The sequence below is a fragment of the Mirounga angustirostris genome, unplaced genomic scaffold (genome assembly GCF_029215605.1).
Source record: "Mirounga angustirostris isolate CCGP_5_RB_7025 unplaced genomic scaffold, mMirAng1.0.hap1 SCAF_12, whole genome shotgun sequence".
NCBI lineage: Eukaryota > Metazoa > Chordata > Mammalia > Carnivora > Phocidae > Mirounga > Mirounga angustirostris.
Window position 1 is genome coordinate 37044597 of NW_026991720.1, and position 23802 is coordinate 37068398.

The 23802-nt window shown below is 40.7% G+C and overlaps 1 protein-coding gene across 7 annotated transcripts in view; it reads left to right on the forward strand.

Moving 5' to 3' along the window:
* Positions 1–23802, forward strand: part of DOCK4 (dedicator of cytokinesis 4) — a 422159-nt gene that overhangs the window by 281772 nt on the left and 116585 nt on the right. For all 7 annotated transcript variants that reach the window (XM_064575038.1, XM_064575039.1, XM_064575040.1 and 4 more), the window contains 7 exons: positions 737–893; positions 5491–5588; positions 5697–5780; positions 5955–6055; positions 8331–8412; positions 9464–9634; positions 13949–14141. In XM_064575038.1, the coding sequence (XP_064431108.1) occupies positions 737–893; positions 5491–5588; positions 5697–5780; positions 5955–6055; positions 8331–8412; positions 9464–9634; positions 13949–14141 (886 nt within the window). The remainder of the gene's footprint in view (positions 1–736; positions 894–5490; positions 5589–5696; positions 5781–5954; positions 6056–8330; positions 8413–9463; positions 9635–13948; positions 14142–23802) is intronic.

The following is a 23802-nucleotide window of genomic DNA, read 5'->3' on the forward strand; positions in this document are numbered from 1 at the left end:
TGAACTCATGACCCTGAGATCAAGTGTCACATGCTCTACCAACTAAGCCAGCCAGCCACCCCAAATGTCCAATTCTTTATCCAACAGTTTTCCTGCCGATTTTAGCATTAAGTGACAACCTTTGACTAAAGAATTACTTTAGGGATATGAAACTATATTTTCTAAATCCGTAATTCCTTTTACATTTCTTACCTGGTGTCTTATGTGAAGTAGGATTTTTCTCACATGGTAGGACTCTTAGAGGACCCTGAAAAACAGTTTCCTTTAATTACCAATTTTCAAAGCAAGGAGCTGTTCAATAGCAGCCTCAGATGAGATGTTGGAAGAATTGAAGCATTTTTTTTAAATGCTGTGGTCACTACAAATATGATTTTTCTGAGTACTTCCTGTGTATCATGCACTGTGCAAAAGGCTTTATGGAACCTAATTCTTATGACAACACACCAAGGTTTTAAAGATAGAAATGGTGATCTGGAGTGGCGAGATAACGTGATAGAGTTACTCCTGGGAGAAGGAGCAGAACTGGGATTTGAACCCAAATTGGTCTGAGCCCAAAATCCGTGCTTAATTCCTTCTCTCTCTTTTTGCTGTATCTTATTTAAAAGCCAATTCTATTTGTAATTCCGTGTGGAATGTTTCCCAGTTCATAAACAGTAGAAATGGAAATTGTGCTTAATAATTTCCATGAGGTCTCTTATCCCTCCCTTTTTTATGTTGTTTTTAATATTTTTAACAGTGTGAAGAAAACACAAATCTTCAGGATACTACCCGCTACCTCAAACTTCCTTTTTCCAAGGGCATTCTCCTTGGAAATAATCATCAAGCTATCAAGGCCACAAAGGAGTCTTTTTGGATAACATCTTTTCTCTGTTCCACAAAACTCACACAGAATGGTAATGTATAATGCTGTTTTATTTGAAAGCTCTTGTATTTACGCACTCCTGTGAATTTTGGTAGACATGTTTAATAAACACCAGTGTTCTATTTAAGAACTTTGCACTAGAAAAACTGCTGATGCTTCCATCTGTGATCTCCAGTAAAATGGAAACCTTTGCGACCCAATGGCCTATTAATGCATGTAATTTAAAGACTTCAGAATTATCCCAGTATTGAAACCCAGTACACAATGCTGCAAAACCAGCTGCTTTTTAAAAAGAAGAGAGGAAGAGACAAAGAACACCACCACCTTAATCTCTCTTGTTTTATAGCCCATAAACAGTGCTAATTGCAGGCTTTGGAATAAAGGCTGTTTTTTTGTTTAATTAGATGGATATTCCTTTTCTATTCTACCATACTTTTTATGTCAGTGATTGTTTAGCAAGTTATGATTAATAAAACAAGTTCTTCTCCTTGGAAAATTGTCATGAAAACATGATCTGTAATGAAGGAAGGAAATGAAACATTTTTGAGTTCTTCATGGTTGCCATATAAGGCTTCTGGCTAGTATTCTGAATGCCATATTAATAAGTCAGATTCATTATGTTGAGGAGAATCTAAGGTATTGAATCTCATAAAGTGTTCCTGTGCCTGAACATCGGTAAGCGCTATTAGTTCTTTCTTCTCTGTCACAGAACAGCATTTGTAGTAGGAAAAGTATTTCTTCTCTTAGAACATGGCCTCAGAAAAGATGTAAAATGTCACACTACAGTATTGACCTCTTTTAAGATACCTTTCAGTTCCTCTTGCCGTGCTGCCGTATCTATGTAGGACTTTGGCAAATGATCCTTTCACATTTGTATTAGGTTTGTTTTTCCCTTCCAAAAGTATTTTTGGAGAAATATTTTTCAAAATCAACTGCATATTTTTAGTAAATTTGTTTGAAGGTAGCCATCACCAAGTTAAGAAACATCAAGAGTTTATCCGTATTCAGTGATGAATGATTTTACTTAGATAAAAACTTCAATGACAGAACTCTATAAGGTTCATAAAGCTTTTACCAAACCTCTGGTGTTTTTTATGGTGCCAGTCTACCCTATAGAGATTATGAAGATAAGAAAATCAACCTGCTGTTGACTCCCTTAGACAGAAATTGTATTTATCCTATGTGGATTAGTTGTATGTATGTCATAGAGCCTAGGGTTCACATTTAACTAATAGCCTCTGGTAGAATAATTTCAGGTTGTATTAGTTACCTCTCACTGTAGGAATAATTACTGTAAACTTACTGGCTTAAAACAGCAAACATTTATCATTGAACAATTCGGGAGGTCAGAAACCTGAGATCCTTTTCATTGGACTAAAATCAAGGTGTCAGCAGAACTGCATTTCTCCTGGAACCTCTAGGGAAGAATCCTTTTGCTTACCTTTTTTAGCTTCCAGGGGCCACCTGCATTTCTCATGGCCCCTTCTCCGTCTTCAGAGCCTGCAGCATAGCATCTGGACATGGTCATGACTCTGACCATCTTCTATCTCTTAAGGATCCTTGTGATTACATTGGGTCCACTAGATATGCCATGATAGTCGCCCCTATTTTAAGACCTTTCACTTAATCACATCTGTGAAATCTCTTGTCATAAAAGGTAAACATATTCACAGGTACCAGAGATTAGGACATCGACCTCTGTGGGGCCACTATTCTGCCAACCACACAGATAATCCTAGCAATAGCTTATCTGCCATCAAAGTATTGGGCCCTGCAGACTTAACTTGTTCTTGTTCTCAGGTTTAGGACATTAAACAGAATTGTGAATGTAAAACAGAACCAAATCCTAAAAATTAAAAGTTGCTACTTTGTAAAAGCAGAGGACATTTTCAGGTAGATATGGGTAAATAAACCTATTCAGAAATCATTATATTAAACATCTCACTATATGGAGGGCAATGCTTGGCTCATTTTTGGACACTGATAAGTTCTTAATTATCATTTGACTTTGATTAACCTTGTCAGTGTAACACAGCTCAAAATGAACCAGGAAATCCTGTGTTTCAAAGAGATGGGAAGGAGGAAGGAAGTTAGTTGATCTTTCTGAAATTTACATGCTAGACACACATTTCTGTGTAGAAGTAATCCAGTTCCAAATTGGAATTAAATTGCTTTGTATTCATTTTACTCAAATTGGAAAATATGCAGATCCCATTTCCATTACAATTGGGCATTTAGCAAGTGATACGGTCTCTAGGAATAGTTTCTTATAGCAGATTTGCATTTCACGATCCCTAAAGTGTGTCTCTCTGCACATATTCTGTACTCCAGTGTTGTTCAGGGCTAGCGTACCAAGGCCAGAGCATCCTGCTGACATCTGTGACTGCCAGACCAAGGAGATATTTTAAGCTTCTTAAAAGTAGGGGTCAGGGAGGAAATTATTTTACTTATTTGTTTTCTTCCTTGGGCTGTTAAACACAACTTTTTAAAAAGTTTAAAAATAAAAACAGTGCTTAAATTTAGCCTAACAGTTAATTGTAAAGTTGCCGACTTCCCCGCATCCCCTTCCCCCCCAAAATAATGAGTGGTTCGTTCATTCAGTCTCTTCCTGAGAGTGTGATTTAAAATGAAAAAAAAAAGGAGTAGGGATTATGTCATCCACCTATTTCCTAGCTCTTGGTATGTTCAAACATACAGTATATTCGCATTTTCAGCAATAGGTCATAGCCCCCTCCTTCCTCCGCACACACTCCTCACGCTGGGCTGTGCCCTGGGTGCCCCTGCAACCGCCTTGTTCTGAGGGGCAGGCAAGAGAGGAGGGAGATGGAGGGGGAGCTGGAACGGAGGTGGAGTGGGCAGTGAAGAGTGAGTGACAGGGGTCATGCGTTGCGGAACTGTAAGAGAAGATGCCTGGGCAGAAAGGCATCCTGCAGTTGGATGCAGGAAGTTAGGAAGTCGGTGGGAGGGAGGCAGCAAACAGACGGGAGAAGAATGCGGTGCTCCCTCTGGCGACGTCTCCCTCTGGAAATACCTCCTATTCTAAATAGAATCAATACTTTTTAAAAAGGTCCCAATCGTACATCTAGGATGTCTGAGTTAGACATGAATATTAAACATTTTCAGGTTTTTCCTCTATGAAAATACCATAAATTTCTTTTTCACAGTCATTATTTTTAAAATTCCTTCATTTTTCTAATTCTAAACCGTCCTCTTATCCCTGTTTGATGTAGATAAGTATTTCTATTTAATACTAAATTTCTCACTTTTAAGTCCTTTGTGATGCTTTTCTCTTGAATCTGGCTTTGGTGAAGGTTGCTTCTCTTTCCTCTGAAGATACACTTTTTCTCATCTCTCTTCACTGCATCATCTTTCTTTTTCATCACAACTACTTCTTCCTTGATTTCTTGTTTTTGTTTTCTCCTGGGTTTTGATTCCATGCTGGTCTTTCTGTCTCTCAGCAAGTCCTGTTTGGGTTTCTCCTGAAACGAGTGCCTTCAAGTGGACTTCACACTGTTAAGCCTGAAAAATCCTTCCTGGCTTCTTTCTTGGCTGTTCTAGTCTTTCAACCCCACCGAGCCCTGGGAAGCCAGCCCTGCCAGGTTCCCTTGCCCTGTGTGCTTCCTGAATACACAAGCCTTGTCAGTTCTTACCTGCTTTCATTGCCTTCCAGACACGCTTGTCCTCCTGCTCCCTCTGGCGCCTAGTGAAGCTGGCCACCATGTTCAGGAGCCTTTCTAACTTCTGCCCAGGAAAGCTGAGGGAAGGATTTTCTCCCTCGCCAGGTGAAGAGGTTCTCAGAGGACCCTGTTAGACTCAGGCCCATGTCTTGTCAATTTTGGAAGGGGAGGAAATTGAAGACCTGGGCCCTGCACCTGCCCAGAATCTGTTATGATGGATGATGACCATGGCGTCCAGGAACTGGCCCTCTCAGGTCCACGGGCTCACTAGATGATCCAGCAGTTGACCAGACTTGTCATCCTTGTGCAGGGACCTTCTAGTCCTGCCAGCTTTGGGTCACGTTGTCAAGAAGACCTTCATTGCCAGATAGAATTGGTTGCTAGGCAGAGTGCTGTGTGTTGGGGGCACAGATGTGAATAAAGCAGGTTTCTGACCCTCAAGAAACTCCCACTTTGGCAGAAGAGGATTCAACAACTATTTATCAGCTGCCTGCTGTGTGCATGCTCTGTACCCTTGCTGGGATACCATAGGGCCAAATTCGGCATGGTGGCTTTTTTTTTCTTGGAGTTTACAACCTAGTAAGGGCAAAGACAAATAAACAACTGAAATCGTGAGGTCAACGCCACTGTGAGGTGAGAGCACAAAGCAGAGACAGTGAGCTCAGTATGGACATTTCGGGAAAGACTTCCTGGATAAAGCAACAGCTAATCTGGGAACTGAAGGATAAGTAGGAGTTTGTAAATCAAGAGCATTGGGAAGGGAGAAATAATTAGAATACATGGTAATAAATGCCATCTTAGAGAGCTAGTCATAGTCTGGGGGAGCCTGAAACTTGGATGACCAGGAGGGTAGGCAACATGTGTAAGAATCTAGCTTTTATCGGTGGAACACTTTCATGTGAGGGATTATTCTCTGCTAAGGCAATTAATCTTCCTTTTCTGTTTGGAAAGGTGATATGCTTGATCTCTTGAAATGGAGAACCCACCCAGACAAGATCACAGGCTGTCTTTCTAAAATAAAAGAAATCGATGGCTCAGAGATAGTAAAGGTATATGCTATTTTGTTATCCCTCTCTTGGAAATTCATGGAATAAAGAGTATTTGGAGAGGAAGGACAGATGATACTGTTTTTATTAATTTACTTCTTTATCTAACAGTTTCTGCAAGATACGCTGGATACTTTATTTGGAATTTTAGATGAAAATTCCCAAAAATATGGATCTAAAGTATTTGATTCTTTGGTGAGTTTAAATTCACTTTAATTGTATCCTAACAATTTTGTCTCTTGGTCATGACTTTCATAAGGCCCTTTCTGAGATGTGCACTTAATAGCATAAGAATCACTTAAAAAGAACCAAAAAAAAAAAAAATCTTAATTTGCATTCGGTTTTTATAAAGCTCAATTTTCGTTTTAGGTTCACATAATAAATTTGCTGCAAGATAGCAAATTCCATCATTTTAAACCTGTAATGGACACTTATATTGAGAGTCACTTTGCTGGGGCACTTGCATACAGGTAAGGCCTTTATCTTATAATTGGTTTAGAAGCAATTCCTTTTGAGCTTTTCCACGCAGAACCAGCAATATAGGAAAATTTAAAAGGGAGTGTAGGAAGAAATGAACCACAACATCTGAAGTGTCTCTTGAGTCAGTCTCTTCCTTTCTCACACATCTTTTTTTAATGGCTGCAACTTACTGTGATTAAAAGGACCAAAAAAAAAAACCTTTCTGAATTCTATTCCTAAAACCTAAAATATAAAGTGTTTTCTTCTTGTCTCTACTTCATGTGATATTCTTTCGTCTGAAATGCCTGGTTATTTCAGTCTGCCTGCCAAAAACCCCATTTAACCACCACATTCCTCGCTGATTCTAGAAGTCTTTAAGAAAGAGATGTGAAGGGAAAACAGCCTTTGTCATCCTATCTTTTTAAATTCCTTCATTCATTTATCTGTTAATATTTACTGAGTCCCTACTGCCTGCCTAATGCATGCTGATTCATGTGAAGACATTAAGCAGGTCAGCCATGGACTCGACCCTTTGATAGGAGCTGCCATTTTCACTGCTCATCCCTTCCTATTAGCTCAGATTCTGCAGGCAAGGCTAAAGTGAATGAATAATGACAAGCTGTAGCTCTTACCTGCCTCCCTGCGGCCTAGTTGATACTTCCCAGAAGGCAACAGCTTCTCTCTTTCTGTGCTATGTATAACATCTTCCCGGTCTTTGGCCCTGACTTAAATACAGCCCTGGAATGTTCCCCAAAGTTCTTTCTCCCCATTCTAACACTGCCGTTGCTATTCTGACCATGTTTTTACCTGATACCTTAAGCACGAAGGCCATGTACACGCACAATCATTCCCAGAAGAGTGTTAAAAAGAGATGGAATTGGGGCACCTGGGTGGCTCAGTTGGTTAAGCGACTGCCTTTGGCTCAGGTCATGATCCTGGAGTCCCGGAATCGAGTCCCACATTGGGCTCCCTGCTCAGCAGGGAGTCTGCTTCTCCCTCTGACTCTCCCCCCTCTCATGTGCTCTCTCTCTCTCTCATTCTCTCTGTCTCAAATAAATAAATAAAATCTTAAAAAAAAAAAAAAAGAATATTGGTCTTTAAAAAAAAAAAAAGATGGAATTGTGTTTTTGCCCCTTTTTCCCCATCATGTGATATATAAAAGATAAGTAATCAAATAAGCATTTGATCCTATTACCTTGGGTATTCCTTCTCAAGGCATGTGAAGATTTAATACTCCAACATTTCAATGAATGGTGTGTCAACATGATTTTTACAGAGGGTGAAATGTAATATCGGGGATAGTATGAAACATTGGCCCGACTCTGCCACTCGGCCTAACATTTGGGGCCCTGGTAACATATCACCGCTTGTGACTGAAATTATCAGTGGAAGCTGGAGAGGAAGGGTGTAATTTCTAACAGTTTATGTTGGCCAGGAGAGCAGGATAATCATTCCTAACAAGACAGATAAGGCCTATGGAATCTTATTGGGCTATGGGTGGTCAGAAACTCACTGACCTTTATCTTCAAAATAACACTCCAGGCAGCACCTGCCTTGTACCACATCCATGTGTTCTTCCCTGACTGAGAGAAAAGAGGAGCATTTTTTAAAAATTGCTCTGTTTCCCAGAAACCAAGAACAAAACAAAGGTAAAGGTAGCAAGACTGCAATCTTGAGAATTATTGTTGTTTTTTTTTAATTCAAATTTTGTTCCTTAAAAAAGAAAAAAAACAAACTTGGCTGTTTTGGAAATTCCCTCACTAAGGCACTCTGATGATAAGCCTTGTTCTTCTCATAGGTCAGAGAATTGGCTAGATCAATCCATGGGCGTGTGATTTGAAGTAGGGTGTTGTTGCCTTATCCTTCCCCACACCCTCCTATGGCCTCCAACTGAATATTTCATCCAGCTTGTTTACATGGTCACTGGGGAAGAAATCCCAATTATCAGTTGTCCAAGATGGACCATGCGGTCAGACTTCCAGGCCCTTTCTTGGCCAGAGTCCTTTTCTCTGGTATTTGTGTTTGCCCATTGGGAAGCTTTGCCAGAAACAGCAGGGTCAATGGGATGTGTCCGTATTGAGGAGAATCTCAATGGGAGGAAGCGTCAAAGAGAGGTAGTGATGTTGCTGTGCACATTCCTAATATCATCAGATTAAGCCGTCTGACAGAAAACGGTGAGGACTGATGGGGAAAGAAGGCTCCTCGTGATAAAAATGTTGGATTTGTTGGCTTTTAACTGAGAACTCGACCAAGTCCACCTTCTGTATATTTTCCCCTGTGTTTCAGAGATCTCATCAAAGTTCTCAAGTGGTATGTGGACAGGATAACGGAAGCGGAACGGCAAGAACACATCCAGGAGGTGTTGAAGGTAATGACACACTGGCGATAGCAGATAACGTCGTCTAACAGAACTGTTGTGTGATGATGCCTAAACTAACTGCTTTCCTCTACATGGACAATAATTGGTGATGATATATTACTGGCATTCCAATTCAAGGATCTTAATCAGTTTATGCTCCTCCAGAGCTGATGAAATGTGAAAGAAACTTTGCCAGGCTCACCCACTGGAACTGCTTGGGATTGAATCCTTATACCTCTGAGCTCCAGAACCCTTGGAGTGAAGTCTAGGGTTGGCAGGAGGGAGGTCTTAGGACAGAAGACCACAGAGAAGCAGTTAAGCCTGGAAGTTCCTGGCTCTTGCTTCCAACACCCTGACAGAGGCCGTTTGAGAACAACTTGTCTGAAATTTTGAGAGAGTATAGGGTGGCTCGGCAGGGGTCACAGTGAGGAGACCTGAGGTTTTACTGGGCCTTGTGGTTTAAAGCTGCCCACGTGTCTGGACCCTCGGTGCTCGGTGGAGATGCTAACGCTTTACTTGCAAACATGTTCATGAAGAACACAGGTCCTTAAAGGAATTGTCCAGTAGTTGCTCTGAGAGTCCTCTCATGTCCTCTCATTGAGTGCCACTCTATTTGATGTCAGTAGGTAAAAGTAGACAGGTATGCACTTTTAAAAGCAAGTGGTTTCCTAATTATAAATTTATCACGTTGGTCTGATGGAAGGTAAAATGCTAAGTGGAAAGAGTACCTGCCAGCAAAGCACAATAATTTTTGAGAAACAGACCAGTATCTCTCTGTTAACTAAATTTTAAAAACCACCTGAGGATCAAAAGCATTTCAGGTTCATACTTCTTGAGAATTACAAAGAATTTTCAAATTAGCTATACATTTTCTCTCATTAGCATCAGAGAAAAATGGCTCTTCCCCCACAAGTAAATACTGTTCGAAAATCTCATTGGGGGTCTTAGCGTTTAATCAATAATTTAAAATTCTAATGTTGTCCCGTGGTTTTTATGCCATGTCATTGTTAAATACTCTCGGTTTCCTTTGAGACTAACTTTTAAAACATTTCGTTTTAAGGCACAAGAATATATTTTTAAGTATATAGTGCAATCTCGAAGGCTCTTTTCCCTCGCCACTGGGGGGCAAAATGAAGAGGAATTTCGCTGCTGCATTCAGGAGCTCCTTATGTCGGTCCGTTTCTTCCTTTCTCAAGAGAGCAAAGGGTCAGGAGCGTTATCTCAATCACAGGTAATGTTTTCTCATCTCTGCTCGGTAGAGCAAAAATGAGTCCAGTTTATTTGTGTTTACATAGCAGCGGAACCGAATGTTTTCTCCACGAGAAATCCATTGCTCCAGTTGATACATGGAGCGTAAGCAACTTGGCAGACTTTTAAAAGGTCCCCTAGCTTCTGAGCACCAGCAGAGCAGAAGTTTGGTTGCCTTTCCTCCGACTGTTCTCACTCTTCGTGCGGAGGCTGTTGGTCTGCAGCAGCCTGGATTTCGGTTCCCAAAACACACGCTGATGAGTAGACACGCCGTCAGCATCAGCCTCGGGGAAGGAAGTTCACTGGAGCTGACTTGTTTCTGTTGTTTACCCCAAGCCTTGCACTGCATTTTAATCTGTCAGCTTGAGACTCATTGTATTGGATTTGGCTAAACTGCATGTTGTTTTGTTTTATTTAACTTGACCCTAATAGTCCTGGGACTGATCTTACATGACCAATGCTGAGCAGCTGTTGCCAAATGCTATTACCTGGAGTGGCTCCACGGGTTCTGTTTAAGAGCGGGGTTTATCCCCTTTCCAAGTAGCACGGCCTTGAATGTGTTCTGAGCAGTCATTCTCAATACCTTACTTTACATTTTCTTAATCCTTCTGATACACTTTTAGTTCGAATGACTTGGTTAAAAACCTATCAGATGGAGAAGCAGCCTCTTTGCTGCCATCCCCTGGAGACTAGAGATTTATAATCACTGAGAATTAGAGGGAGAAAAATGGGAGATTAGAAGACAAAACTAACTAGATCCCTTTAGAGTAACATTATAATTTGGTGCCATTTGACATTTGGAAGGTATTACATATAATGGTAAAACACCAGAAATGTACCAACCCTCCAATAATAGTACTGTGCTTTTTCTGACTTTTGGGGGCTATTCTTTCTTTTTTTTTTAAATTTAATTTTATTATGTTATGTTAATCACCATACATTACATCATTAGTTTTTGATGTAGTGTTCCATGATTCATTGTTTGCATATAACACCCAGTGCTCCATGCAGAACGTGCCCTCTTTAATACCCATCACCAGGCTTATTAATCTCTTCTTTACATAAGTGGGCCAATTTTACATGTGGGCAAGGATACAATTCAGGCTCTTTTAACGGCATTTTGTCCTCTATTGCTAATGGCACAATCCCTGTGCTTGAGGAACTTGCCAGATACCTCAAAGTCAAATTGCCCACTAGCCAAACCCTACTTTCAGCAGTTGATACTTGAAAAGGATAATCCAACAAGCTAATCATGTATTCCTTTAGATCAAAGTTCTCAGAAACTCACTACTTTTATAAAAGCTATTTAATTGAGATTTTTTTTTTATCATAAACCTTTACCGGTTATAGGGACAAAACTTACCTATCACATCTGAAAAATATTCTCTTACTTTTAAGGGTAAATTTAAGTCATGGTTTCTCAATGACATGCCTTCCTAGGGACTCAAGAGATTTTTTTCCCTTCTATAAAGTTAGAGAAATATTCTTTTTCCTTAGTTATGTTTCCACTGCATCTTAGTAGTTGCCCTGAGATGACATGGGCCCACGTGATGTGATCATTTTCTTTTAGGTTGGTGCTATGAGAATTCATAGAAGATGACGAAGTGGTTAGTTTTCTTTACTAAGCAAAGAGGACTTTGTCCCTCTGTGTTTTGGGAGAAAAGGGAATACTCTAGACCTTTTTTTATTCCAAGTTCCCTTTTGACCCCACACCCTCATAGTTCTCTTTTCTAAGAAGGAAGGCGTTACTAATCTGATTGACCCTGCATATGACCTTTCTGTTGCTGTGTAACAAATAACCATGTGCTTAATGGCTTTCAGTAACATCCATTTATTAGTTCACAGTTCTGTAGATAAGAAAGGTTGACTGGATTTTTTGCTTAAGGTCTCCTACAGCCAAAATCAAGGTGTTGGCCTTGATGGCTTATTTGGAGGTTCTGGGGAAGAATTCACTTTCAGAATCTCCCAAGTGTTCATAAGACTGAGATTCTCATTCCCTTGCTGGTTATCAGCAAGGGATTGGAGGAGAAGAGGGGTGTTCTCAGCTCCTAGAGCCCATTCACATTCCTTGGTATGTGGTCTCTCCATCCTCAAAGCCAGCAACGGTATGTCAGATCCTTCTCATGCTTCAAATCTCTCTGAGTTCTCCCACCATGAGCTAGAGAAAACTTCTGCTTTAAAGGGTCATGTCATTAGGTCAGGCCCATATGGATAATCTCCGTATTTTAAGGTCAGCTCATTAGTAACCTTCATTATACCTGCAAAATCCCTTTTGCCATGTAACATAACTTAGGCACAGGAACAACACTGGGGAAAAAAGGTCTAGGGGGTCATCTTAGAATTCTGCCAATCACATCCAGAGCCAAGAATATCCACTGGTCCAAGTCTTACTGTGGGGGTTGCCTTAAATTCAAAAACCCAATTTCCTTGCTCTCTTTTGCATTTTTTCACTGTGGGCTACAACTCAAGGCAAATTCTATCTTCTGGAGGCAGAGCAGCCATCCCAGAAAACCTTCATGTTGGATCAGTTTATAGTGCCCCACAGATCAGGCCATCCTCGTTCTATCGGGATGCTCATTTAGTCCTCCTGCCCTAACCCCAGCTCACTAATGACTCTGTCTTTGGGAGCCCAGCCCCAACAGGACTGCTCACTCAGCCGTTGGAGCTGTGCCTTTCGGTTTCCCCCTCCATAGACAGATCCCCACCCTGCATCCCCAAGAGCAGAAGAGAGATGTCGGAAGGAGTTGAGGTCCAAAACCTTGTCCCAAATTCCTAATAATTCTTTCTCTATTTGTCTTGGCTATCAGGAAGGTCAAAGTAAACATAGGCTTTTCTTGTTATTTGCGATAAAAATCTTAGTTTAGATATCTTGGTCCAGCTATCATTCTGCTCTTATCACAAGGTGCTTTATCCTTTTTAATACATGTATCTTCACTGCAGGCACATTCAAATACGTTTTTGAAGTAAAGAGCTATAACTAAAGAATTGACAGATTAATGAAAAGATTCCCGAGGAATATCAACGTAGTTGACTTTCCAGTAATCAGAAAGCTGGGCTCATCTTACTGTATTTTATTTTTTTAACTTCATCTGTATGACTCAGCTCTTTGCAGAGTGAAATGAAGGTTATATAAATATAGTCTTTAACAGGGAATACCAAGTTATTAATTTTAAATGCATCCAAGTAAATCTATAATGTTTAAGAGTCAAGGAGAACATAGCTGTTGACTTTAGCCCCTGAAGCATTTTGGTGGTTCTGGCATCAAAAACGAGTCTTGGCTCTTCTAGATACTTCTGCTGCTGCTGTACAGATAAATGCCAAAACCCATGAATTTGAATTTGAGTCTGTGTTTGAATCATCAGCACGTGTAGACTCGACCTACTTTCTGCTGGTGTCAGATCTCATTGGTAAGCCAGCTAGCACTTGAATATTAGCATATCAGAAACATGTGCCTCCTTCCCCCACTTGGTAGACTTGAGGCTGGTCGACGCTTCCTTCCGTTGCCCTCCTTTTGGTGGAATTTAGAAGACCGGGTTTGTTTTGATGTACAGTCCTAGTCCAGTGTGTGCCCCTTAGGATTTGATACTACATCTTTTTTTTCCCTTAAAAAATGGTTATCAGGCTTCTTCACTTACATAAAGAATGTTGTTCTTAGTACACGCAGTTCTGGGTTACAATAAACCTCAAAGCAACCTAAAGGTTTGTTATAATGATCTTTTGATTTTACAGGTGATAAAACTGAAACCCAGGGGGCTAAAGTGACTTGTCCAAGGTCACAGAGTTGATTAGAGGCCAAGCTAGTAGTTCATATAATCTAGATCTTCTTGTTCCTTGTCTTGTTTTTTTCTTTAACCACAACTTCAGTGCTTTCGGGAATCAATGGGTTCGGTTTCTTCAAGGTAAATGAGATTTAGATGAGCACTTCAGAAACCTTCTCCAAAAAGAAAGGAAATATAAGTGACTGCATTCCAGGTCTTGGTTGAGCATTCTTTCCATTTGATCATGCTGCATTTTGCTGATTCTGTGCAATTTTTTGCCAATCATTTTGCTAATGTCAATGATTTTCCAGAATTTCTCAGTTTTATTATATTGCACATTTTAAAACATGGTTCTATTTTGCTACACTTTTTTTTTTTTTTTTTTAACTGCAGCCTTTTAGCTTTAGGTATGGGAACGATTTTACATTCATTTTTGTTATCATTCAGAATTATTTATCACAGTCTTAAACTCATTGACATTTTAGAGCAAATTTCTCGGGTTATATCTTGGGAGTTGATTTAAATCTCTTCCTTTTAAGGCTGTGTTTCTGAGCTCCTTCCCAGCTGTGTACTCAGAGCTCCTGAAGCTCTTTGATATCAGGGAAGTGGCCAACTTGGTGCAGGACACCCTGGGCAGTCTGCCGACCATCGTGCATGTGGATGACTCCCTGCAGGCCGTGAAGCTGCAGTGCATCGGCAAAACCGTGGAAAGCCAGCTTTATACCAATCCAGGTAGGGTGGTGAGTCTTGTGAATGAAACATTGTTTCCAGAAAGCCATTACTTACCCCGGGTAGTCCTAGGTCAGCAGAAGCAGTTAGGAAGAGGAAGCAGAAAATGCCTTTCTTTGAGAAAGCCTCGTATGTTTGGATAGTAGAATAAATTTATTAAGTAGCCAAATACAGCAGCATGACTATCAAAGCTTTATTTCTAGAAAGAATGAAAATCCTAATGATTAAATTATTGATTGTAATCACAAACTAGTTTTGATGTCAGGCATGCTTACTTTTTTGTTATAGGTTTTATTTTTTTTAAGATTTTATTTATTTATTTGAGAGAGAGAGAGCACGAGCCAGGAAGAGAGGCAGAGGGAGAGGGAGAAACAGGCTAACCTCTGAGCAGGGAGTCTGATGCATGGCTCGATCCCAGGACCCCAGGATCATGATGAGCCAAAGGCAGACACTTAACTGACTGAGCCACCCAGGTGCCCTAGATTTTATTTTTTTTGTTCAACAAAATTTAACATTTTCTTTCAGAGATGCTTATAGGGACCTGATATGATCCTTACGTGTTTGTCTCTTTTGTTCTTAAAATGTTTCCATCAATTTGTGTTCTGAAACTGAGTGAAAGTTTTGATGTATTGTCATTTTTTATTTTATCCTAATAGCAAGTGACCAGTTACTAAATTCATTTTGTCATAGTATCTGTTATTAAATTCCACTGCCTTTGTTTTCTTCTAGTTTTTCCTGAAATAAAATACCAGTCTCATTTTAAAGTTTAAGAAGTTTCTATCACTATCACTAAATAAGCTTTTAAAAATGGACTCTACTGAGAATTCTCTTTCCACATGAATCAATATGTGCGTATTAATACTTTTGAAATAGGGTTTCAAATATAGTAAAAAAAGCTTTTTTTACATTATTTTATTGTAAAACATTTTAAAACATACAAGAACAGAGTGTAAGATAGTAAATCATTAATAAATCTCAACAGTATCAGGTATTTGCTTTGGGTCTTTTATTAAGAAATTGGTCACTACAGATATATTTAAGCCCTCTTGCGTGTATTTACTTACTTCAGAGAAATTCCCACTATCAGAGATTCCTGTTTCTATTTTCTCTGCCTTTATTACGTATCTATAAAAATACAACTTTTTTTCATCTTTTCAGATATCTTTCATCTTTTAGTCTTTGTATGATGACATTATGTTGTACGTCATTCCATAGAGTGCTTCTTTTTGACTAATATACTTTTATATTTATCCAAGCTACTAGGTACACCTCTAGTTCATTTTTTTAGTTTATTTTTTATTGGATGGTATTCCACTCTGAATGAATTTATCTTGGTTAATTTATTTTTTCTCCTGTTGATGGATCATTTGTTTCTGTTTTTGTTTTTTTTTTTTCCCCCTGAAGTGATACTTCAGGAAATAAAAGAAATTTCAAACCTTCTAATTTCTCCCCAGGAAAACATCTCATCCTGAAGAAAGGATGTTTCTTGCAGTGGTTTGCGAACTCTGCTCCTCAGAGGCGTAGAGGTTCTTCTGCAGTGGTCAGGGCCTCCCCCAGGGTTAGGAACAGAGGTGCGAAGTGTAGGGGGTAGAGGTCCAGACCAGGTACCTGGTGTTAGTTTTCTATTGGTACTGTAAGAATTACTACAAATGTAATGGTTTAAAACAACATAAACTTTGTATCTTACAATTCCGGAGGGCAGAAGTCCAAAATGCTTTTCCCTGGGCTAAAATTAAGGTGATTAAGGTGTCCTCAGGGCTGCATTCCTTTGTGGTCTAGGAGAGGATCTCTTTTCTTGCCTTTTACAGTTTGTAGGGGCCACCTGCACTCCTTGGCTCGTGGCCCCTTCCTTCATCTTTAAACCCTGTAGTGGAGCATCGCCAGATCTCTCTCTGACTCTGACTCTTCCATCTTCAGGGACCCCTGTGATTCTATTGGGCCCATCCATATAATCCAGGATAATCTCATCATCTCAAGACCCTTAATTTAAGTACTTCTGCAGAGTCTGTATTGCCCTTACGTATTCCCATGTTCTGGGAATTAAGGCATGGACATCTTCGGGAGATCATTATTCTGTCTGTCCCATATGGGTGAAACAGACAGGGTCTAAAGCTTGTGATAGCTCACCTGCATATATGAAGGGAAAAAAAGACACTTAGAAATCTATGAGTTTTATCTATGGATTAAAAGTTTTAAAAATGAGACTCAGAGCACTGCGCTTGTGAGCGTATACATCTTAGCTAGAAGGATGTTACAAATGACACTTTCCTGACTTAAAATTATAAATCTAAACTAGGACAAGATAAAGTAGAGATAAGGACATTACAGGGTATCAACTGGATACATCATCAAAGATCAAATACATAGTTTTTGACAGTTCCTATTTCTCAGAACATAGACTATGGTGAAGACAGTTGCTACTTTGAGCTTAATTCTGATCAGCAAGGAAATGGTTAGTGAGATAGAAGTGAGAAGAATCTGAGAAAGTGACCTTATTTTCTGAGAGTTGATATTATCCAGGGAGAGGAGTACAGAGTACAGTTGACCCACACTTTTAAGAAAACAAATTTTAGAACATTTTAGAAAAAAAGACTTGATGTTATAAGCTCCCTAGGAAAGACAAATAGTTCTAACAGTTGTCTTTGTGCTCGAATCCTGTGTTAGAGTTCTCCAGAGAAACAGACCCGATGGGTGTGTGTGTGTGTGTGTGTGTGTGTGTGTGTATGTACAAGATTTCTTATGAGGAATGAGCTCAAGTGATGATGGAGGCTGAGAATTCCTAACATCTGCAGTTGGTCAGCTGGAGACCTGAGAGAGTCAGTGGTGAAAGTTCTAGTCCAGGTCTGAGAAGGCAGAAGACTGATGTCTGCTCAAAGAGAGGCAGAGAGAGCAAATTCTCCATTTTATCTCCTTTGGTTCTATTCAGGCCTTGAGTGCATTGGATGAGATCCACCCACTTTGAGGGGGGCAATCTGCTTTACTCAGGCTGCCAGTTCCAATATTAATCTCATCCAGAAATGCTCTCACAGACACACCCAGGATAATGTTTAACCAAATATCCGGGTACCCCGTGGCACAGTCAGGTTGATGCATAAAAATCGGCAAAAATTCCAAGGAGAAAAAAAAAGGCAGAGGAAGCATGCTTAGGCACCAGCATGACTATAGAATACTCCTGGTTGAGCTTAGATTAGAAATTAATATAGAGAAAAGACAGAGAGACACATAGTCAACACCACAAGAAGGGAATGACAAAAGTCATAAGAAGATTGAAGCCAGGTTGAGTTGAGGGTCCGTGGGCAACTTCAGGGCTGGAGCCATTCCACAGCCAGGCAGAATCATGCGCCCCCCCACCCCCAACCTAGTCACGCCCCAGGGTCAGAGTTTAGGACATCTGGTCAAACCTGAAGGCCAGTGCTAAGATTTAGAATCTATGTAGATTGATATTTGATGTCTAAGTCGTCTGGGGTCCAGGCAGACATATTTAAAGTGTAAAAATTGAACAACTCATTTTCACTTTCTCCTCACAATTCTATTCTTTCTGTTTCCTGAGGGCCAGGAAAGGGTCTAAATTTTGGAGAAGACCGCTTTGGCAATGGCAGAAAGAGTCGTTCTGAAGTATAGAGTTTGGGGAGGAAGCATCACCAAAATCATAGTCGACCCTAAGTTTTATCTGTGTGAAAATAAATGTAAACGTCAAGGCCCAATTTAAACTGTTTTCTTATCTTTTTTTCTGAACTTTTCAATACTGATTGGCATGAGCAAGCACATTACTGGGGAACGGTTGAAAGCTATATCTTCTCATTCCTTACATGTCACTCATCCACACCGACACTGATTTTCAGGGGAAATCAGGGCCGGGATGTGTGTCTTGGTTTCATTTCCATGAACAGTTGCACTCTTTATGGTGAAGGATTGGGAGTAGCTGCATTCCCCTGGCGGCTCAGGGCAAGGACCAGCAGAGGGAGTCATTGTAAGCCAGACCCTGAGAATGTGCATCCTACTCTCCTCCCGTTTTAGCCGTGTGGAAGCATGAAGACACAGGGATCTCTGTTTCAGCTGCCCCTCATATCCAGTAGACTCGTGGTGTTGTTCACTCATTCAGCAAATGTGTACTGTGGGCAGAACCCACGCCAGGTATGATGTTAGAGATGTTTGTAGCAAGGGAAACATCTAGTTCTTGCCCTCAGTCTGCTGATGGTCTACCATGAAAGCTGACTTCGAGAAAGGAATTAGGATGCATAAGGTGCAGCAGTTGTGATTTGGGAAGGGAAGGAGGTGCTGCGTAGCAGGGAGGCCTGAATGAGAATTGGGGTTCATCCCACCTCCTTCACCTGGGTTTGTGTCCCATGTGCTGACACGACTTTCACATTTGTATTTCTAGGCCAGATCTCTCCTCTAAGGCTCCAAACCTGAGTAGCCGTCTGTCCTTGGCCCCTCAAACCTCTGATCCCTCCAAGCAAGCTCCTCCTGTCTCAGTCTATGGCAGCACCAAGCCTGAGAAAGCTCAGAGCTGTCCTGGAAACCCTCTTCTCCCTTCTGCCCTTCATCTCTTCTCCTGAGACTACTCTTGGGCCTCCACAGCGTCTCATATCTGGCAGACCCGCTTATCCCCCAGCCTGCCACAGGTCCATTCCACACTGCCGCCTTGCCCGCACTCCCTCAGGCTTGTCCATCCTTGCTTCCCTTTCCCTTCTCCCATCCATCTGTGCAGCCAGAGTTCCCTTCTGGAAACTCACACCAGATGATGTCCCTCCCAGCTCCCTTGCTCACATCCCCTGGTTGTGCTCTGTTTTGAGGACACAGAAGAGAATTGATCTTTCAGGCCCCGTGACCTCACCCTGCCCATCTCCCTGATCCCGTCTCTTAATGCTTCACTCTCTGCTTGAACCCACGCTCTCCTGCTCCTCTCCAATCCCAGGTGATCCCCCTTCACCCTGCTGGGCTCAGTTTAACTCTCATTTTCTCAGGCATCTCCTCTCTGTCCTGATTACTCAGCTCTCTCTCTCATGCTTGTTTTGTTTTTTGCTTCTTGGAACACCTAACATGGCTGGAACTGAATAAAGAATTGGGTTTTAGTCATTTAAAGTCTGTCTTCATCCCTTGCTCCAGAAGGAAGACTTCCAAGGCCAGGGACTTTATCTGTTCTGATCACAGGGATCTCTCCAGCTTCCAGAACTGTGCCTGGTGCATGGTAGGTGTTCAGTAGAAGTTTCATGACTGAATACTACCTGGTGGGTCATGCATTCGGGATCAGGATTGAGCAGCAACAGGTATTAAATAAATGTGTATAAAAAAAAATCTTACTGGAAAAGGATGAGCATGAATATGACAACAGAACAGCTTGGGCAGTGGGAGGCCCAGACCAGAAGCTGAGCGCAATGGATAAAGGTAACAAGTGTTCATAGCATCTAGTTTGCTTTAGGAAGGGCTCCCCATGGTGGAGGCATCCAGGGTGGGATGAAATCCGGGTGAGAGATATCCTTCGGCCTCTCCTGTCATAACTCTGTGGTCCTGACATTGTCTGCAGGAGAACGTAGCCCCTGCACTGTGTGCTGTCCTTTCCATTCTGAGGGTTGTCTGTCCTCCAGTGTGTGAAAGACTCATTTTGTTGCTGTCTGTGACATTGGCGTTTCGGTTACTTGTGGCTTTGATCACCAGGACCCAACCTAGCTCTGAATTCAGGTGTTCTGTCATGTCGCTACTTCTCGCAGCCAGCAGCTCTGCCTCCGGCTGGTCGCTGCCCACCGCCTTTATAATGTCCCCCTCCTGGGCTGTCTGGGAGCAGGGGCAGTGGTTGGCCTGCTAGTGTCCAGCCCATGCTGCGCCGCGGTGTGGACAGCGACCGGCACCCATGCATGGCACCGCAGGACTCCTTGACCCTGCTCCTCTGTGGAGCAATGCTGACTTCCAGGATCCTTGTCTAAGTCTTTGTTGGTAGAGGAGGTAAAGACCAGTCTGTGACTTCCTTCAATGAACCTCAAGCAGGAAATCGGCCAGCTTTTCACAGCTGCTTCTCCTCCTTCCTCGCCCCACACCCACTGAGAATTACTGATGGGAGCAGGCTTTACCTACTCAAGTGTGTATGGACAAAATAAAAAGGAAATGAGAGTCACTCCTTTATACACTCAATGAGATACATAATACAGTGAGCTTCCTCTGAGATGTGGAATATGAGCGTGTTGACCCTTTCAAGGACAAACTGTGTAACAGATTCTGTTGTTAAATGTATGGAAAGTTAGTGCCTGTCCAACTGTGGGTTTTCTTTTTTTTCTTTGGTCTTGCTTGATGAGTCCAGGTGTTTCCTTTTAAAGGTAAGAATTAGCATTTTAACCAGTCAGCTTGTTTGGCATTTACCCACCGATTGTATCATTTGCATTGGCTGACATTGCCCTAATAATGGAGAAAAAGCAAATCTGTTTAGGTAGTCATACATTTCTTTTTATGCACACCACACACGAATTATTTGTCTACCTTACATTTTGTGCAGGAGATATTCTCTTAACAGTTGGTTGCAAATTGAATTTTTAGAAATCAAAATCAGTTGGCTGCAGGAACATATCAGATAAGCTTTATCTTCTTTCCTAATGAATCATCACCAGGCAGTGACTCCTGTCATGTAATTTTTTAGATTCTTTTCCTTGGTTCTTTTTGTCAAGTAATTGATTTATAAATGAGTATTTAAGTTTTCCGGTCAGGCTTCCTGTTTAAAGGAAGCCTGCCGTGAATTATTTCACAAGTTCGGATTTTAATGATCTATGTTGGCGGAAGTGAAGAAGGCAGTGCCTTTTGTGATTTGTTTTAATGCTAAACCTAAGGCCAAACCCCCTCGTGTTGATAAACCAATAAGAGAAGTCATGTGAACACTGATAATGGCACTTTTCCAATTGCAAATATTTTGCATTCCCTATGATTTTTATTAGGATACAGAATCATATATTCTTTTACCTATGGAAGTATCTTATACTGGCTAGGAATCTACTACAGTGTTGAATTGAGTTGGTGAGGTTGGCCATCCTTGCCTTCATTTTGATCTTAAAGAGAAAGCATTCAATCTTCCACTATTAAGTATTATGTTAGCTAACGGTAGGCATTTCAGGGGCACCTGGGTGGCTCAGTCAGTGAAGCGTCTGCCTTCGGCTCAGGTCATGATCCCAGGGTCCCGGGATTGAGCCTTTCCTTGGCATTGCTCAGCAGGGAGTCTGTTTCTCCCTCTCCCTCTGCCCTCCCCATCCCACCCCCCACTCATGCTCTTCCTCTCTCAAATAAATAAAATCTTTAAAAAAATAATAAATAAATAAAAATAAAATAAAAGTAGGCATTTCATTAAGGCTTGTTATCAATTTGGGAAAATCACCTTCTATTATTAGCTTTCTGACAGTTTTTATCAGGGATGGATGCTGAATTTTGCATGTTTTTTTTTTCCTACATCTGTTAATATGGTGAATTAATATTGATTGATTGACTTTAAAATGTTATACCAAACCTGCCTTCATGATTAACCCTGTTTATTATGTTTATATATATATATGTTTATATATATATATATAAAACTAGATTTATTTTGCTAAAATTTTATAAGGATTTTTGCATCTGTGTTCATGAGAGATGGCAATCTATAGTTTTCTTGTCTTGTAATACCTCTGACTAATTTTGGCATCAATAATGCTGGCCTCATAAAAAGAGTTAGTTGTGTTCTCTGTTCTATTTTCTGGGAGAATTTTTGTAGACTTGATGTGATTTCTTCCATAAATACTTTGTAGAATTCATAGACGTCATCTGTGCCTGGCATTTTTCTTGTGGAAAGGTTCTTAACTACAAGTTCGGTTTCTTTATTAGGTATAGTGTTATTTAAGCTGTACATTTTTTCTTGAGTGAGTCTAGTTGAATTATAATTTATGCAACTATTTATAAGACACATGGGTTTTAATAAATCAAGAATAATCCATCTAAATTGACATCTTTTAAAAAACCAAGCAGATCAGGGAAAGGGGCTAGGGCATTTGCAAGTGGGCACATCCACAAATAACATGACCATTATGGGCACACAATAGACAGTAATTTTGTGCTTATGATATCCTGTTGAAAAGCAAACACTCAGGACGATAATCATAATTACTTGTTACTTTTCCAAACGATTGAAATAAATACTGCATGAGTCAGTTACCTTTCTATTTCAAATACCTATTTAATGACAAAGTAGGGATCAATATAAGACTTCCAGTAATGGAGGAATGATACTTGTACAGTCAAAATTCACTATTTATGGATTCAGGTACTAAAATGTATTTGTAACCTCAGAATCATACTTGTGACGCTCTCACGTTCATTTGCAGCCATGCACAGAGCAGTGAAAACTTTGAGCAGCCCAGTGCACACACTCCCACCTGAGATCAGACAAGGCAACGCTCTGCCTTCCTTCCCACCCTCACGCAGGGTTAACTACAGGATGGAGCAGCAGGGGGCAGTGCAGCTCAGTGCAAGAAGCTCAAGCTCTGGGGCCACTGCATAGTTTGAATCCCACCTGTGGCCCCTCTTAGTGGGGTGGCCTCAGGCAAGTCACTTAACGCTTCTGAACATCTCTTTCTCTTCTGTAATATAAAGAAAGTAGAATCTGACCGGATGAGTTGTTCTTAGGATTTAATACTGTCATCAATGTGGAATGTGTATTGTATCTATATGTATATTGCTTCTAGGAGAAATGATACATTATTTGCTGTTTCATTGTTCCCAGTGTCTTGTTAGACCTTACCTAGCATGAATAACAAGAATGGACTATATTTAGCTTTCTTACCTGATGAAAGTATGCAAGTATGATTTGCAGATGTTTAACAAACCTTGCTTTTAAGATAAGCGTCTCTGATCATAAAGTACTATGTATTTTACATGTTGCTAGAATTGATTTGCTGAAGTTGTAAAAAGCATTTTTGTATCTATGGTTGGTAAAGGAATTTTTTAAAAAAAAAAGAAATGTGTAATCTCACAAGTTTAGGAGCATGGGAGAGGAGATAACACATAAATACCAACAGTTTTTACCAAGTTGAGTGGCAGGTGACAGCAGACAAGAGAAGGCTGACACACACAGGTGTGTGGAGTTAGAGTAGAGCCAAGGAACAAACTCGTTTACTCCACGGAACTGCAGACGGCTCAGGGTGGTTTCAGAAAGGATCAGGAATGGAAGATGCCAGTTATCCAGGGGCACGGCTGGCTCAGTTGGAAGAGCATGCAACTCTTGATCTTAGGGTCATGAGTTCAAGCCCCACGTTGGGTATAGAGATTACTAAAAAAGATAGATAAGCTTTAGAAAAATTATGAAAATAAAAAGAAAATACCAGATATCTGAAGATTAAAGGTGCTGGAAATATGAAAATTGGATAAAAAAAAGTCCTTAGAAGGAATAGTTAGTACCCTGCCCCTGCCTCCTTCTCTAATTAATCCAAAAATGGGAAGTTCACTCTCTAAAGAAAGTAAATGAGATATGAATAGATTCAGGAGATCAGACACTGCTAAATTTGAGAACGGGATCCACACCATAAATGGGGCCTCACAGTTAAACAGAGAGACCCCTACCTGCCCCTTCCTTTCTTGATTTCAAATGACTAAAAGATGATGGTTTCCAGAGAGGAGATTGCCACATTCCAATCTGTAGAGAAAGTGACCAGTCCAA